Raw genomic sequence first — 15,791 nt, forward strand, 5'->3', positions numbered from 1 at the left:
CATATATAGTAGATTCCATAAGATGTTATATCCTATAAGATGTTATCTATGATTTTGCAGGCATGTCAATTAAATGATTTCCCAAAGATTCCAAAAGACCCAATTTTATTATTTTAAAGTAGAGAGATATTTTGGAATTTGTTGCTATTTTTAAAACTGCAGACTGAAATCTTGGCTTGCACTCAAACCTTCCTGCAACTTTGGCTAAAAAGCTTATCTCCTTGGTCTCTATTTTTTTGTTTGGAAAAGCTTGCCTTAAAGGAATTCACTCAGGCTAAAAGATGTTTATAAGTTACTCTCACAAAAGCATGCCCTATGTGCATGGGAAATGGTGCTGTGTAAGGCTGCAGGATGATGCCACATGATGAAGGCAAGGAAAACACCTCGGATACCTGGGCTCCAGTTCAGGTAGTTGAGCGGTGTTCCATCAGACCACTGCCAGCCAGCGTGTTCATCCAGCTGATTGAGACCGATCCACACCTCCACTGCTTTACTGCTCACGTGCTCTGAAATGAAAATTATGGAGCTTCAAAAAAAAAAAAAATCCAGTATTACATGTCTTTCTTGCTCTCCTGTTCCTGAATCATGGAGTCAGAAATTAATGCCAGTCAAGGACAGGAAAGGTGCACAGAATGCATGTGGTGCTTCTGAGTGATAAAGCTGGTTCCCACCATCTTGAGGAACAGAGCAGCTCACTGACTGCTGTTTTTCAACTGTGAATGCTTCATGCAAGTACCTAGAAATGTTGCCTTTCAGTGGCTGTCAATCTAGACAAGGATGCAAGGTTGCATGCTTGAGGCCGTCTTACTTGAGTGAGCTCATGAACTTAAAGGTTTCATAGGGTGGAGGAGCAGGTGTGTAGGGTTGCTCCCAGAAAGTAAACAGAGGCACATCTTCAAAGCTAAAAAGGTGCGCTGAAGGCCAGGCGTGGTGGCTCATGCCTGTAATCCCAGCACTTTGGGAGGCCGAGGGGGGCGGATCACCTGAACTCGGGAGTTCAAGACCAGCCTGGCCAACATGGAGAAACCCCATCTCTACTAAAAAGACAAAAACAATTAGCCGGGCGTGGTGGCCTATGCCTATAATCCCAGCTACCTGGGAGCCGAGATCACGCCATTGCACTCCAGTCTGGACAACAAGAGCAAAAAACTCTGTCTCAAAAAAAAAAAAAAAAAAAAAAAGTGTGCTAAGATAAATAGATCAGCGAGGGGTGTACAGTGTGAGAGCCACCAGGAGTTGTCTGCTCAAGAAGAGGGACCAGAGTGTCTCAGGGGATCCCTATCAGGTCGGGACCTAAGGCTGTGTGCAGTGCAAACTGGAAGCTGCTTACATAGCTTGAGGTGGGAGATTTTATGGCAGGCTAGCTCTGTGGTCCCTGCTCTTAACCAGTCCACTACAACTTGCAGTTTAATGCAATACCATTTTTGTTATGGATACTATGAATAAAAACATGCATTGATGTGCAGAAAAACATAGTTATCAAAGTTATAGAATTACGGAAAATTTTCTTCAGTTTTTCTTTTTGTGCACCTACATTTTAAACATTATTCCAGAACAAATAGGTACTACTTGTGCAGTAAAATTTTGGGGGGGGGGGCAAAAACCAGTGTCAGAAACTTAATGAAAGTGGCAATTTTGTGAAACTTTGAAATGTTGCCATTTACTCATCTAATCTACAAAGGAGAGCATTGTTCTCTTACGATTCACCCGCTTCAGAGCCCAATTTATTTTTAGTCAGATACAGGGGTCCTGCCTGAGATCAAGACCCTGATGGATACGGGTTATAAACAGGGTGACCGTATGCCCCAGTTTTCCTGGAAAACTCATGGTTCATGCTGCTAGTTCCAGAATAATTATTAATCACAGTCCCTTTTACTCTCAAAAGAGTCTCAGTTTGGATGATAGATTGTATGATTGCCCAGGTTGTGAAGGTTATTGTAGTCATATAACAAGGCTGCAGCATCCTCAGTGATGAGACATTTCAATACAATTGTGAAAAACTCAAAGAGCCTAACCCATTTAAAAAAGAGAAAAAGGTGCTTTATAATTTTGAGACTCCCAGAAATCAATAAACAGAAATAGCATGCTATACATGGGTTTCACCCTTCCAAATTTCTGTGGCATTCACATGGAATCTCTTTCTAATGTCCATTTGATTATTCCTTTCAATATCACCATTTGATTAAATCATTTAACAGGTCTTATGATGATAAGAAGTGAAATGGATTGACAAGGCAGGGAGAAATTTTCACATTTTACATCCAGACAAGTGCCAAGTGATATTTTAAAATCAAGTTAAAATATTAAAACATTAATTATTTTAATCTTAAAATTGTTTTGAATGCCAATTGTGCAATCATTTTAATAATAAACATAAAAATCATTGTGCAATTTATAATCTGTGTCTGAAGGCACAAAAAAACCATCTATTTACCTTTAGGACTAAGCTGGTTCACAATACTGTAATAAGAAGCTTGAATTTAAATTCCTTTGGATATTTCTTGGCATTCATGACAGCTTAGATAATTCCTTATACCATAGTATATGTTCACCAGAATTAGCAAGAAACATTAGACTATTTTCATCATTAAAAAATACCTTGGTTGGAACAGGTTTCTGCCTTTATGAATAGACTTCTGTTTTTCCAAACATTTCCCAAAGACTAATTATAGAACTGAGGTAGTTAAATCAAAGTTCCTGACATGTCTTATTTTTAAAATTGTGATTCAAATTTGATGAATAAGTCCAGACTGTCTCATGAGAAATCCTGGCAGTTAAGCTAGATAATTGTAATTCATAAATGGTGTGCAAACTTTTACATAAAAACCATTCCAGGCTTATAATGATTTTGAAAATTGATGTTTTCCTGCACTATGACTTACTCAAATCAAATTCAATAATAATTTCTGACTTCTGCATAGCTATGGGGAAAGGGTGGGCATGCATTGTTCATTTGTTGCTTACAATCCTTCTGGAAGACGTTAATGACTTTCAAAAGCTTGAAAATGTGCTTACTTTTCCATCCAGTGAACCCTCTTCTTCAAACTTATAGAGAAATAAAGGGGGATGTATGCACAAAGATATGTGCAGGGATGTTTTATAATATCAACAAATAAATAACAGAACAAATAGTTTTATAAGTATCTCTAATAAAAGGAGATTCGATCAATATATTACCACGAACCTATACTACTTTGTAACAATTGAAAATTATAATGTAGATCTATATTTATAGATCCAGGCCAATGTTCATTATATGCAGGTAAACAAAATAACTAGATTACTGAATTGTGTACACAGTTGTTGTTAAATGGTTAACACACACTGAGTATTTATTATGTGTGCCAGGCACTTTTCTAAATTTCCCCTATATTAAAATATGTAATCCACACCAAGGATTTGCATTATTATTATTTCCACTTGGTAGGGGGAAATTGAGGCATAGGGTGGTTAAATCAGTTGCTTGAGCAACCGTGGTACTCAAGTAGTAGAGGCAGGATTTAAACCCAGGCAGGTGGCTCCCTGCTCCTCACCACTATGCGATAGCTGCCATGTTTTTATTTAATTTTTTGTTTATGTGTTTTGATATGGAGTCTCATTCTGTTGCCCAGGCTGGAGTGCAATGGTGCAATCTCAGCTCACTGCATCCTCTGCCTCCCAGGTTCAAGTGATTCTCCTGCCTCAGCCTCCTGAGTAGCTGAGACTACGGGTGTGTGCCACCACGTCTGACTAATTTTTGTATTTTTAGTAGAGAGGGGGTTTCACCATGTTGGTCAGGCTAGTCTTAAACTCCTGGCCTCAATTGATCCACCTGCATTGGCCTCCCAAAGTGCTGGGTTTACAGGTGTGAGCCACCGCGCCTGGCTGCTACCACATTTTTATATAATATCATTTTTTATATATACTATATATGTACACATGCATTCATATATTTTTGCAGAGAAACACAGTTATCTCTGGATTATAGAACTATAGGAACTTTTTCATTGGTTTTTCTTTCTATATACCTGAATCTTAAAAATTATTCTAAAATAAACATGTACTATATATGCAATAAAATTGGACAAAAATTGGCATCAAAAACTGTTAATAAAAATGACTAATTTTGTGATATTTTCTAATGTTTCCACAAGTTTTTAAAGAGGTGTATGTACACATATACAAACACATTTAATGTATAAAGGAGAAGTAAGAGGAGAGTTTAGGTGATGAAACATAAGTCTTAGTTTATCAGCACAATTCTTTTAACATATTATTATCTATACTGTTAGTTAACATATATGTGCTTTTGCTTTTTCCATTAAATTTCAAGAGTTTTTTTTGGTACCCACCAGAAGGCCTATGATGTACCTGCACATAGTGAGTGATAGGTAAGATCTTGTTCAATTAATAAAATGCTTAATGATTTATTAATGAAAATGGAATGGCTAAAATCTCCAGAAGAGAAAAACTAGCCCTTAAATTTAGAAATCTTCCTGATCTACTTGTTAGCATTGCAACTTTCCTGGGTCCCTTGCTGTGGCTTCAAATTCTCTTTTCCAAGGGAGAGAAAATAAAAAAGACATCATTGGATGTCAAATGGAATCACTCAACGTTCATGGAAAAATTTTCGTTAGGAGTTTTGGGCCATATTAAGGAAAGAAAAATATTTTTTAAGAACTTTTTTCAGCATATATTTTTGTACATGTGAAAACAGTTAACAACAGCCTTTTTATTGTATCAATATCAATGTGCATCATCCACCTACTTACCCTTTATGAAATTTTCTTCAGTTTCATCTGTAATACTTAATAGTGCACCTCCTTGCATCTGGCATGAAGAATGTGCCTCACTCCAAGAGAGAGATGAAAGCAGGTTGAACTGGTAGCAAATGTGTGAATTGAGGTCCTTCTCCCAAATAGCATCACAACTTACTTCTGCAGAAGCTGGAAACAATGTCCATTAAAAACATCCAAGTCTTATTTTATCTTTACAGCAACATATTTCTAAGAGGAATCTGAATGGAATCATTCCATCTTGCAATCTCTAAAACATCAGTGCCTAATCTATTCTTGATTAGGTCTTTATGATAAAATCTGCATTGTTACTGCTAAGATATGGTCAAACTCTTTCATGATTTACCTAAGGAAATAGAAGAAATCACCAATGAAAAAGTTATGAACCTTTCCAGAATAATAATAGAAACTAGTTTTAAGAGAAGGAGATGGAAGTGAAATATTTGTGAAAAAAAGATCTGGGTTCTTTTGTCATTTGGAACTTTATATTAAAAACTTGTGACTTTAAATGTTCATTTCAGTAGATACAAATGTTATTTCAAAAGGCATTTCTCCCCAAATACAAAATGCTAAAATATAAGGATACAGTATGAGTCAATAGTAAACACAAGTTTTCAAATAAACATCAAGCACAGGAACACTGACATAAGTTCAAGAAAGTTCTTTCAGCCAAGAGGAATAGAAGCAAGATCCACCTGGAAGACATTGGCTGAATGTCTTTAGTGCATAGTATGCTCAAAAGTAAATTTAGTAGGGTACAAAATGTGGAGCTGAAGTCCGAAATTTCTTGAAACAACAGAAAATTAAGACCAAGTTTGGGTGCTTTCGCTAACATTTTAAATCAAACTCTGAGGTGAGCTAAGTAGCCACAATAATGATCAGAAATCAAACTCAGAGAATGTCAGAATGTAGAAAATGTGAACCATACTGCAGCATGACTGAAAATGACTGACAGGCAACCAACGGGCATCTAGGACGGCCTTTCTTAGCGTGTGATTCCCAAAGTAAGACAACTTCAAGAGGCTCCCGAGGAAAATCTGAAACACAATGCATGCACAGCATTCTCTGGGAAATTTACAACGCACAGTAGCATATTCAAGGCTCTGAGAAGTTTTGTAGTAAAGATGTTTAATTTTAATTCAGTGTACTTGAAACTTATTTGACAATAAAATCCTTTTTGTTTGTTTTTTCCTTCTCATAACACTTACTTAGATGTTCCCCTTGGGAAATGTGGAATGTTTATTTTCATGTCTGGTTGCAACACACATTACAGAGGTTTTAAATCACATATAAATCTAAGGTTGTCTGTAGAGTTTCCTGACTGATACATGTGTTTATAGAAGGATCCAAGATTAAAGGAAGGCAGAAGATAAGGCTATCAGCAAGTAAAACTGAAGGAAAGGGGAAAGAAAGAAAGGAAAAAGAGACTGGAAATTTTCAGTACTCATGTTGTCCTGGTGACTGGAATTTCCCCATTGAGATGGAATGCTTAGAGATTGTTTTCAGTTAAAATGCTAGGCTTTCCCTGATGTGGACAACATACTACTGCGTGTTATCAGACACTAGTTTAGCCATACTTATCCACCATGACAGCTGAGACTATGATGGGAGAGTGGGGGTGTGTTCACAGTTTTCGTGTACATAGGAATCACTTAGGCCAGTCACAGTGGCTCATGCCTGTAACCTTAGCACTTTGGGAAGCTGAAGCAGGAGGATCACTTGAAGTGAGGAGTTTGAGACCAGCCTGTTCAACAAAGGAAGACCCTATCGCTACAAAAAGAGAAAGAAAGAGGCCGGGTATGGTGGTTCATGTCTGTAATCCCAGCCCTTTGGGAAGCTGAGGCAGGTGGATCACTTGAACCTAGGAGTTCAAGACCAGCCTGGGCAACATGGTGAATTTTTTTTTTAGTGCTGACATGATGCCATAAATAGAAAATTCCACACTTGACCCCATGTGAAGGGTTTTGGTCAATGCTTTGTTTCATGCACAAAATTATTTAAAATGTTGTGTAAAATTACCTTCAGCCTATGGGTATAATGTGTATACAAAACATAAATGAATTCTGTATTTACACTTGGGTCCTATACCCAATAAATCTCATTATGTATATGCAAATATCCTAAAATCAGAAATCTATAACATTTTGGGGCCCAAGAATTTTGGATGAGGGATACTCAGCCTGTATAAAAATTTGTACTTCCATACAGACAGACAAAAGTCCTTTCTCTGCTTCTCTAGGTGGCCTGCATGTCACTCCATGAATCTCATTTGAAGGCTGTAAGTAATGGAATGAAAATGTTGTCATGGTCACTGCGATGTGCTGCTCTCAGTGTTAAGCCTCCTTTAAGGATTGCGTTGGCAGAAGAGTCTCTGCCCAATGGCACTCTCCCTTCCCAAGGGCAGCTGGCAAACCATGGCGGTCAATGTAGTGATATACTTAGACCCCCATCCCAACAAGGGGCAACTCTGAAGGGTCACCCCAGCTTGACACCTCTGAATAGAGTTGGCCTATGGGCTGTCAGGCCTGCTTCAGAGCCTGTTCTGTGCAATCCTGCTCTCTTCCCTTCCTTTTCACATGAACTGATCCTGAAGGGGCTCCCCCAAAAAACTCCCACATGTTAACCTTTGGCTTGGAGACTGTTCCCCAGGGACCTACCTTCCACAGGCTCCCACATTGACCTGGGCATTTGCACTTATATATAATCTCTTTCTAAGCCACAGAAAATGCAAGATCAAAGGCTGGTGTCTCAGGTATGATTATTATTCTTGAAAAATTCTAATTTAAGGGCTATAATACTATTGCTATATTCTTTACATCTTTGACCGACTTCATATCCTTTCTTCTATTGCTAAATTATGAGCTCCTTCAGGGGAGCAGTTGTGTCATTTATAACTTTGGGGTGATTTTCCCCCTCCTAAGCTACACCTCTCTTTTAATGAACTGAAGAGCATTTGTAGGATGACTTGGGAAGTGTTTCATCCTCTTCTAATTCCCCACTTACTCTCCCATCCACTCAATCTGGCAATTAAGGTATATTTTGTTAAGGTCATCAGTGATCCCTGTGTTTCCAAATTCAGCAAATGTTAGTTTGAGACTTTATCAACAAGGCCCTTCATCAGCACTTGGCAGGCTGAGTTCCCTCTTTGTGCGGATTTACTCTTTTCTGGACTTCCCACGCCTGGTTTCCCTTATGCCTCCCTGGCTGCCCCCTTTCAGTCTCCTTTGCTGATTTATTCTTCTCTGCTCAAATTAAATGTTGGAGGCCTTAAGACTTGGCCCTCAGCCCCATTCCTTTCTCTTCTACACATGCTTTCTACCCACGGCTATCTAACTTGTTTTCATGGGTCCATTTCCTACAACTTCCAAATACATAGAGACCATTACATCTACCTGCCTAGTCCACATCTCCACATAACTGACTCACATGTAACATATGCCAACCTGAATGGTACTTTTCTTTTCCAAATGTATATCTCCATAAACTTAGCTATGCAAGGCAGAAACATGGAGTCTGAATTAATGTCTCACTTTCTCTCCTAGCCTCCAAGTTCTTAGTAGCGAGAAGTCCTACTCCTGGTTAAAAACCTGTATGTGATTCTTAAGGCCTGACCATAGGCAGTTACGAAGGCTTTACTCGGCAGGCCTTATGGGGGAAAGCTGCCCCCACCCAGACTTGGTGCAGAGCTGGCATACTGCAGTTTTTAAAGAGATTCATAGTTGGGCTCAGGCCCCTCAGGCCCAGTGTGCTCTGTGTTATTTGCATTTCTGGTGCAGGTTTCTTCAGTTCCTAGGTCTCTTTCTATGTGAGGCTGTGGGCCAAGGTCCTCTTCAGGTGCTTCTGCTGAGGCTGGGATGGAGTGGGAAAGAGGGGAATCTTGAAGACACTTTCTCCCCACTCTGACTCAGTGCTCAGTACATTTTGTCTCCTAGCTCTTCCCCCCATCTTACCCCAACCCAGAATCTATAAAAGTGAAAGCCTTTGTTGTTGTTGTTTAGGGTTCCCTCAATAGTGAGCTGAACTGAACTCCATGTCTGTGCTGATCCACTGACCCTTGATGGCTGTGCTATTCCTTGGGGAAAAATGGAAGTCGGGGGCGAGGTGGGGAGGTGGCAAATTCTTTTAGACTCTTCCTTATACCATCGTAGTGAGTGATCAACAGCTTAATGCTTTCATTTTTGGCTTGTTGCTAATCAGCTACTCCAACAACTGACAGCTCAGCTGTCTCTAGCCCAGCTAAGCTCCTGACAACTAGGTCCTGTTCAGTGTGTCAACAAATTAGATTTCCAATACATTCACATTTCTCCAAATCCCTGGCTGTCACCTAACTGAAGCCACCACTACTCCTGGACCAGACTATTGCTCCAGCTTTCTACCAAGTTTCCAGGATTTGCATATTGTTGCCTTCCAAGCCATTCAGTATAATGGAGCCAGAGTAATCCTTAAATGTTTTTTTAAAAATTATCATCACTCTTCTGCTTAAATGCCTTTTATGGCTTCCTTTTGCACTTAGAATTAGGTAAGTCCTTACCTTTATGACACTCTGAATTACCTAGCCTGTCTATGAGTTGGGCTCTATCTTTTCAGAGGGTCTTCTCTCTCCTTTAACCACTGTACTCTTGCCACATTGTCTTTCTTAGATGGCAATAAGCTCTTCCCCCCTCAAAACCTTCAGATATTTGGCCAGTGACATGCTGAGGGCTGGGGGTGGAGGAGCAGTCAGCCTGGATGGGTGGGGGTATTTTTATCACTGACATTGTTTAGAATTGTTACAGCATGTGCATGGTGAATCAAAAGCAGACTGTTTTTTACTTGGTTTTATTATTAGTTTTATTTGAACTATATATCCCCTTTATTGTGCACAACCCATGCTGACCACTCCCTCTCCCTTTCCTTTGCACATGGCTGCACCATGCATCTCTGACAAATATCTCATTTCCCCACTCTCCATGTTGACAACTTCTACTCATCTCTTCAGTTAGAGTTCAAATACAACCTCCTTAGGAAAGTCTTCCATGATTCTCAATTTTAACTTTGGTTTCTCACTTATAATACTGTATTTTCCTAAGGTAGAACCTATGATAAACTGTAATTATATATTAATATGGGCATTATGTTTGAATGTGAATTTCATCAGGGCAGGCACTATGACTTTCATATTTCACATTCACAGTTATAACCCCAGGAGCCAGAGGGGTCCCTGGCATATAGTAGGTGTTCAATACAAATTTGTTAAATGAATAAATGAATAATGGTCTATGGAAATGGAAGCCCAGGTCGGGCATGCATTGTTGAAGAAGTCAAGAGGAGAGAGCGTCCTGAAGAAGGAAAGCAAAATGAGACGGTATAAACAATTCTTTTTTTTTTTTTTTTGAGACAGAGTTTCCCTCTTGTTGCCCAGGCTGTAGCACAGTGGTGCAATCTCTGCTCACTGCAACCTCCACCTCCCCCGTTCAAGCGATTCTTCTGCCTCAGCTTCCCGAGTAGCTGGGATTACAGGCATAAGCTACCATGCCCAGCTAATTTTATATTTTTAGTAGAGAGGGGGTTTCTCCATGTTGGTCAGGCTGGTCTCGCACTCCTGACCTCAGGTGATCCGCCCTCCTTGGCCTCCCAAAGTTTTGGGATGGGATTATAGGTGTGAGCCACCATGCCCAGCAATAATTCTTTTGCAAATTCTCTTTATGTAGAGGATGAGAGAGAGGTGTTTTCAGGAGGCAGAAATGGTGATGAAGGAATTGCATTATTTTTAAGATGTTATTTTAAGGCTCACACAGGTCTAACTGCTAAGGATAAGGGCCCAGCAGAGTATGGGTGTGCACTGGAATCACCTAGAAGTTTGTTAAAATATAGATTTGTTAAAACTTCTAGAATTTCTGATATGATGGTCTAGGGTGGGACTGCTACTGTGCATTTCTAGCAAGCTCCCAGGGAATTCCGACGCTGATGGAGTGGGGACCACACTTTCAGAACCACTGAGATACAGGTTGGAGAAGGTTGGATGAGGAGCTCCAGAGCTCAGGTGAGGAGACTTGGCCCACATAGAAGGAGGAACAGCATCCTCGTGCATAGAAGGGAGGAAATAAAGATGGGCACAGGCACAGGTAAGCTTAAAGATTAGGGAGCTGGAAGTGCCAAAACTGCCTGTCTGATGCATCTTTTTGCCATTATGAGGTAGGAACTGAGGTAACCTAATGAGAATCAGGAAGGAGATTGGAAGGTAGGGTTTGAAGCTAGAGGAGACTAGAGATGTTGGCAGGGTCATTGTGGGGTAGAGAGAGCTGCATGACAGAACCATATAGCATTGCTGATCCATGTTGAGGGCTCAGGTGAGAGCAACCATACATTTATTGTATCAATCTGGTTCTTTTTCTTTTTTTGTGGTGGGGGGGCAGAGTCTTGCTCTGTCACCCAGGTTGGAGTCCAGTGGTGAAATCTTGGCTCACTGCAACCTCCACCACCCATGTTCAAGAAATTCTTCTGACTCAGCTTCCTAAGTAGCTGGAATTACAGATGCCTACCACCACGCACAGCTAATTTTTGTATTTTTAGTAGAAATGGAGTTTCACCATGTTGGTCATGCTGGTCTTGAAATCCTGACCTCAAGTGATCTGACTGCCTCAGCCTCCCAAAGTGTTGGGATTACAGGCGTGAGCCACTGTGCCAAGCCAAAATTTGCTTTACTATGTCACTCTAGCGACTGATCAGAATTATATAAAAATAAGTTTCAAGGACAATCGTATCATTCCACAGGTTGGTATCCTAAAAATATCTCAAATTAACTAAGTGTGACTGCAGCTGTCTAAGGCACACAACCTAGAATGGCCAGAATTGCCTCTAAACAAACCCAGAGAAATTCCTGTGTGTCATCCTTATTACTGAAGATGTTTTATTACATCCTTCACTGCTAGTATGTTTGTGTATGTGTTTATGAATACTAACTTTAAATTTTGCTCATTTACAATAAATTTTTTTTCTAAAAAAAGGTAGCATCATTTTACACTGAGATATTAAAAAAAAAACAAACTCTCACATAAGAAGGATGAGATACAGCAGTACAGACCTTTACTTTATTCCACTCACTCTTCCCTGTCCTATCCACTTGTTGACCTCATGGAAAGAGCTATCAGTGTGCTCAGGTTTCAATCTCTGACATGTCATTTTGAGTTATATTGGCTACTGGGAGCCAAAAGTAATGAGAAAGGAAGAAAACTGGCACCGAACAAATAAACATGCTCTCTGCTGGTTGTAAAGGTCAGGAGAGCTGGAATCTGGCAGGCTGTCAAGTGGAGGAAGCTTCTGAGTCATAGGAGGCTGAACAGATAGATAGTCTGGGAAATGGAAAGCCCAGGGTGCCGCTGAGCCCAGGCTTCCACTGGGAAACTGTCATTGGCTATAAGTGACAGAGATTTTTGGCAGGGTTCTTTTCAGAACCTTAAGGAGAATGTTGTAGGTTTTTTTTTTTTTTTTTAAATTTAAAGTCCCTAGTGTTAGAGTCGTGTGACGTATGTGTAACTTTATTAGTATTGGTTCATTTATTCGATTTTAATAATGACATCTGTTGAGGATACAAAAGGAAAGAGATGAAATGATGTAAATAATATGACAATAATGAAAATAATATGACATCTGGTTCAGGAATTCAAGGTGTGTAGGGATTACATGCCTACACACCTACATGCATACATTTAGATTCAGATAGAGAAGGCTGGTGTTTTGACAGTTATAAAATAATAAAATGCTTTCATGCTGGTTGGTGAATAGCCATTGTTGCCCCAGGCTTCCCTGCACCCCACCCCCCACATTCCAGCAGCTGGGGGTTAATATCAGCAGTGGGTCTCTAGACTTCCCAAGCCCCACACTAGGGTCTGCACTGTGATTGATCAATAGCGCATACCATATTGGTGGTTAAATGTGTTATTATCCCTGTATATAGATGTGTATTGCATAGAATTATCTCCATATTATTAAATGCTTGAGGAAGAATTATCTGCACCAGGGTCACCTGGGGCACTTTTCAAAAATGCAGATGCTTGGGTTTTACATACTGGACCCACTGCATCTCTGGAAGATGGGCCAGGATATGCATTGAAACTATCCCCCAGGTGATTCTAGGGCATTGTCTCAAATATAGTCAGCATATTCTGGCATTCAGCAAATCTCTCTATCCTGTCTTAATGCCAAGTTCCTTAAAGGGAGGATCCTAAGTCCTAAAACTCTTGGCATTCACCACTATGCCTAGCTTAGTGCTTGTTGACCGACAACGAAGAGGAGAAATCATCTATTCAGAAGTGTATGCTGAAAAGATAAATTGGGTTTGATGCTGCTGCTGTTGTTGCTGCTCCTGCTGCTGGCTGCAATGGTTAGCCTTTGTGAGTGGTTTACTGTGTGTCGGACATTATGAAAAGTGCCTTGAATGCCTCATCTAATTGAATTGCACAGTAATCCTAATAGTTACTGCTATTATCTACATTTTATGGCTGAAGAAACTGAGACTTAGATGGAGAGAGCATCCCAAAATTTCATTGTTGAAAGGAAGTAAGATTTCATTCTTGGCCTGATTATTTCAAAGGTTATACTCTTTCTTATTTACTAAACTAGACTGGCTCTTGGATTAAAAAGCAATTCTACAGATACTTCATAAGTCAGACTCTTGGCAGTTAATCTCATCAATTTGGCTTTGCTTCAAATTTATTTGTTGCATTTTATATATGCAGAGGAGAGGCGGGATGGGAAATGAAAAGACTGTAAAAGCTGTGCTTTCTGACTCACAGAAACCAAGGGGAAGGAAATTGCATATAGAAAGTAGGAGGTATACATAAATATTCCCCAATACTTGGGAACAATTGGAAACCTTTTAGCTAAATAAAAATAAAATATTAAAGCACTAACTGAAAAAAAGTTAGAAAACTGCCGCTGTCATCGAACCTTGAAAATCAAGTTAAGAAAAAACAAATGAGATTATAGCCAGGAGGTAAGTAGTAAGGAAAGCAAGTCAGGAATCCACTGTCAAGAAATAATGAGGGCAATTACAATTTTAGAAAGATCATCAAGGGGCCAGCTGATGCCTGGACTTGACAATGGGCAAGACAAACAGCCTGGATGTGGGGAAATTAAGGCAGCTCATGAGAGGTAGGGGATTGAAAAGGTGACTGGTCTTTATATGCAATCAGGTTTGCTTTGAAGTATCCAGCCAGGAAGCTGGGATCAATGTGATCGCAGAGTATTATAATTTGGTTAAAACATCATAATGCACTGAGCTTAATGAAGAATGTCTAATTAACATCTCTTCAATGTATGGAAAAAATAATATAGATTAGAATCATCTTTCCAAGGCAAAAACAAACCCCAAATCACAATCTATATTAATAGCATCAGGGTGCTTCTTCAGACTTCAATATATCAGTCCCAGTGCTTTTGTTTAGATACAGATAACTTTCTAATCATCTTTGATTTATTCATGACATATATAGAAGACAAAATTTATTCTTACTGGGATCAGGGCAAAATCCCCACTTTTCATCTCTTTCATAACGGCTTGTCGTGGCACACCACAGTAAGTCATCTTCTCGACCTTCACGGATACATTCATGATGCCACTGGTGGTTATACTGGAAGGGAAACATACATGGCATCCCGTGGGTGTTCCCTTTGATTGTATGCAAATCTAGGAGAAAGAAATGTGCAAAGTCAGATAAGTATGATGTCAGCTTTATCTCTGGAAACTGCTATATATCTAAAGCATTTTTTTTATGGACTGAAACCCCTTGTAGGGGCAGATACTCACTACAGCAGAGTGAGCCCTCAGGTCCTCACTGTATCCTGTCAGTAGAAGTGCTAGACCCAGTGCTCGGCTCAGAAGAAGTGCTGATACATGGCTTGCTTACACATTTATCTACTTGTTTACTTGTTCACTTACTATGGAGAGCTGCCACAGTAACATTCATATTTGCGGATGGATGAGAAGAAAACTTTAATGGAGATTTACCTTCATAGTACCTTCCAGTCCCCAAATGCATCAGCCATTAGCATCTAAAGCTCAATAGATACATAGGCATTTATTAATTTATTCATTCAATAAATATTTATTGAGCATTTAAAGTACTCAGTACTAGGGATGCAACAGTGAACAAATCAGCAAGAGTTCCTTCAAGTGGAACTACTATTCTAGCAAGGAGAGAGATATACAAATAAACACACAGTATCATTGCAGGTAGTAATAAGTGCCATGATGAAAAATAAATAGGACGAGAAGACAGAGTGCGGGGGGTGTTTGTGTGTGTGTGTGCGTGTGTGACAGACAGAGGGAGAGAGAGAGAGAGAGAAAGGAAGAGAGAGAGGAAGAGACAGAGAGAAGAAGAGAGAGAGAGGGAGAGATGGGGTGGATGGGCACAGGGCACTACTCTGGACAGGATGGACAGAAAAATACCTCTCTGAATAAGAACTGGGTGACCTGAGAGTGCAGGTCTTTAGAAAAGAGTTGATCCAGCAGAGCAAACAGCAAGTATAAAGTGCTTGAGACAAGAACAGGTGTGCGGTGAATGAAGAAGAGGAAGGAGGCCCTCTGGGAAGGGAAATCACAGACGTACTGGAGTGTCAGTGCACATAGGGCTATCTCCCTGCCACACTGTGGGCTTTGCCCTCTACCCTGAGGGTGGGGGCAAGTCTTGTGCAGGTTTTGAATGGGAAAGTGACAGGATCAGATGTCTATTTTAGAAGAATCACTGGGGGTTCAAAGGGGCAAACAGCCTATACGGGGAGAGGGTGAAATAAGACAGCTGGCTGGGTGGCTTCTACAGTGGTCTAGAGTGAGATGACCCTGCAGATGCGGCCTGCTGGCTGCTTTCTCAGGATATTGCAATACTTGGCCATTCTTGGCCTTAATCAGGAATAAACAAAAACTTTTTATGACTCAACTGTGGCTGTCAATGGTAGGTCCTGGGGCAAAAGGACCAGCTGTGGAGAGCCCCACAATTGGCAGGGGCTGAACTGACATGTCATCAGGCACCAGCCTTA

The 15,791-nt window shown here is 40.2% G+C and overlaps 1 protein-coding gene across 7 annotated transcripts in view; it reads right to left on the minus strand.

Moving 5' to 3' along the window:
- PLA2R1 (phospholipase A2 receptor 1) overlaps positions 1–15,791 on the minus strand; it is a 138,534-nt gene that overhangs the window by 103,367 nt on the left and 19,376 nt on the right. For all 7 annotated transcript variants that reach the window (XR_004271332.1, XM_032286506.1, XM_032286504.1 and 4 more), the window contains exons 3-5: positions 14,269–14,442; positions 4,752–4,925; positions 393–506 (exon numbers count right to left, since the gene is read on the minus strand). Coding sequence is in view for 6 of the 7 variants with exons in the window: in XM_032286506.1 (XP_032142397.1) it covers positions 393–506; positions 4,752–4,925; positions 14,269–14,442 (462 nt within the window). In the remaining variant the exon portion in view is untranslated. The remainder of the gene's footprint in view (positions 1–392; positions 507–4,751; positions 4,926–14,268; positions 14,443–15,791) is intronic.

This window comes from Sapajus apella, unplaced genomic scaffold (assembly GCF_009761245.1).
Source record: "Sapajus apella isolate SASKATOON/1434 unplaced genomic scaffold, GSC_monkey_1.0 scaffold18, whole genome shotgun sequence".
Lineage (NCBI taxonomy): Eukaryota > Metazoa > Chordata > Mammalia > Primates > Cebidae > Sapajus > Sapajus apella.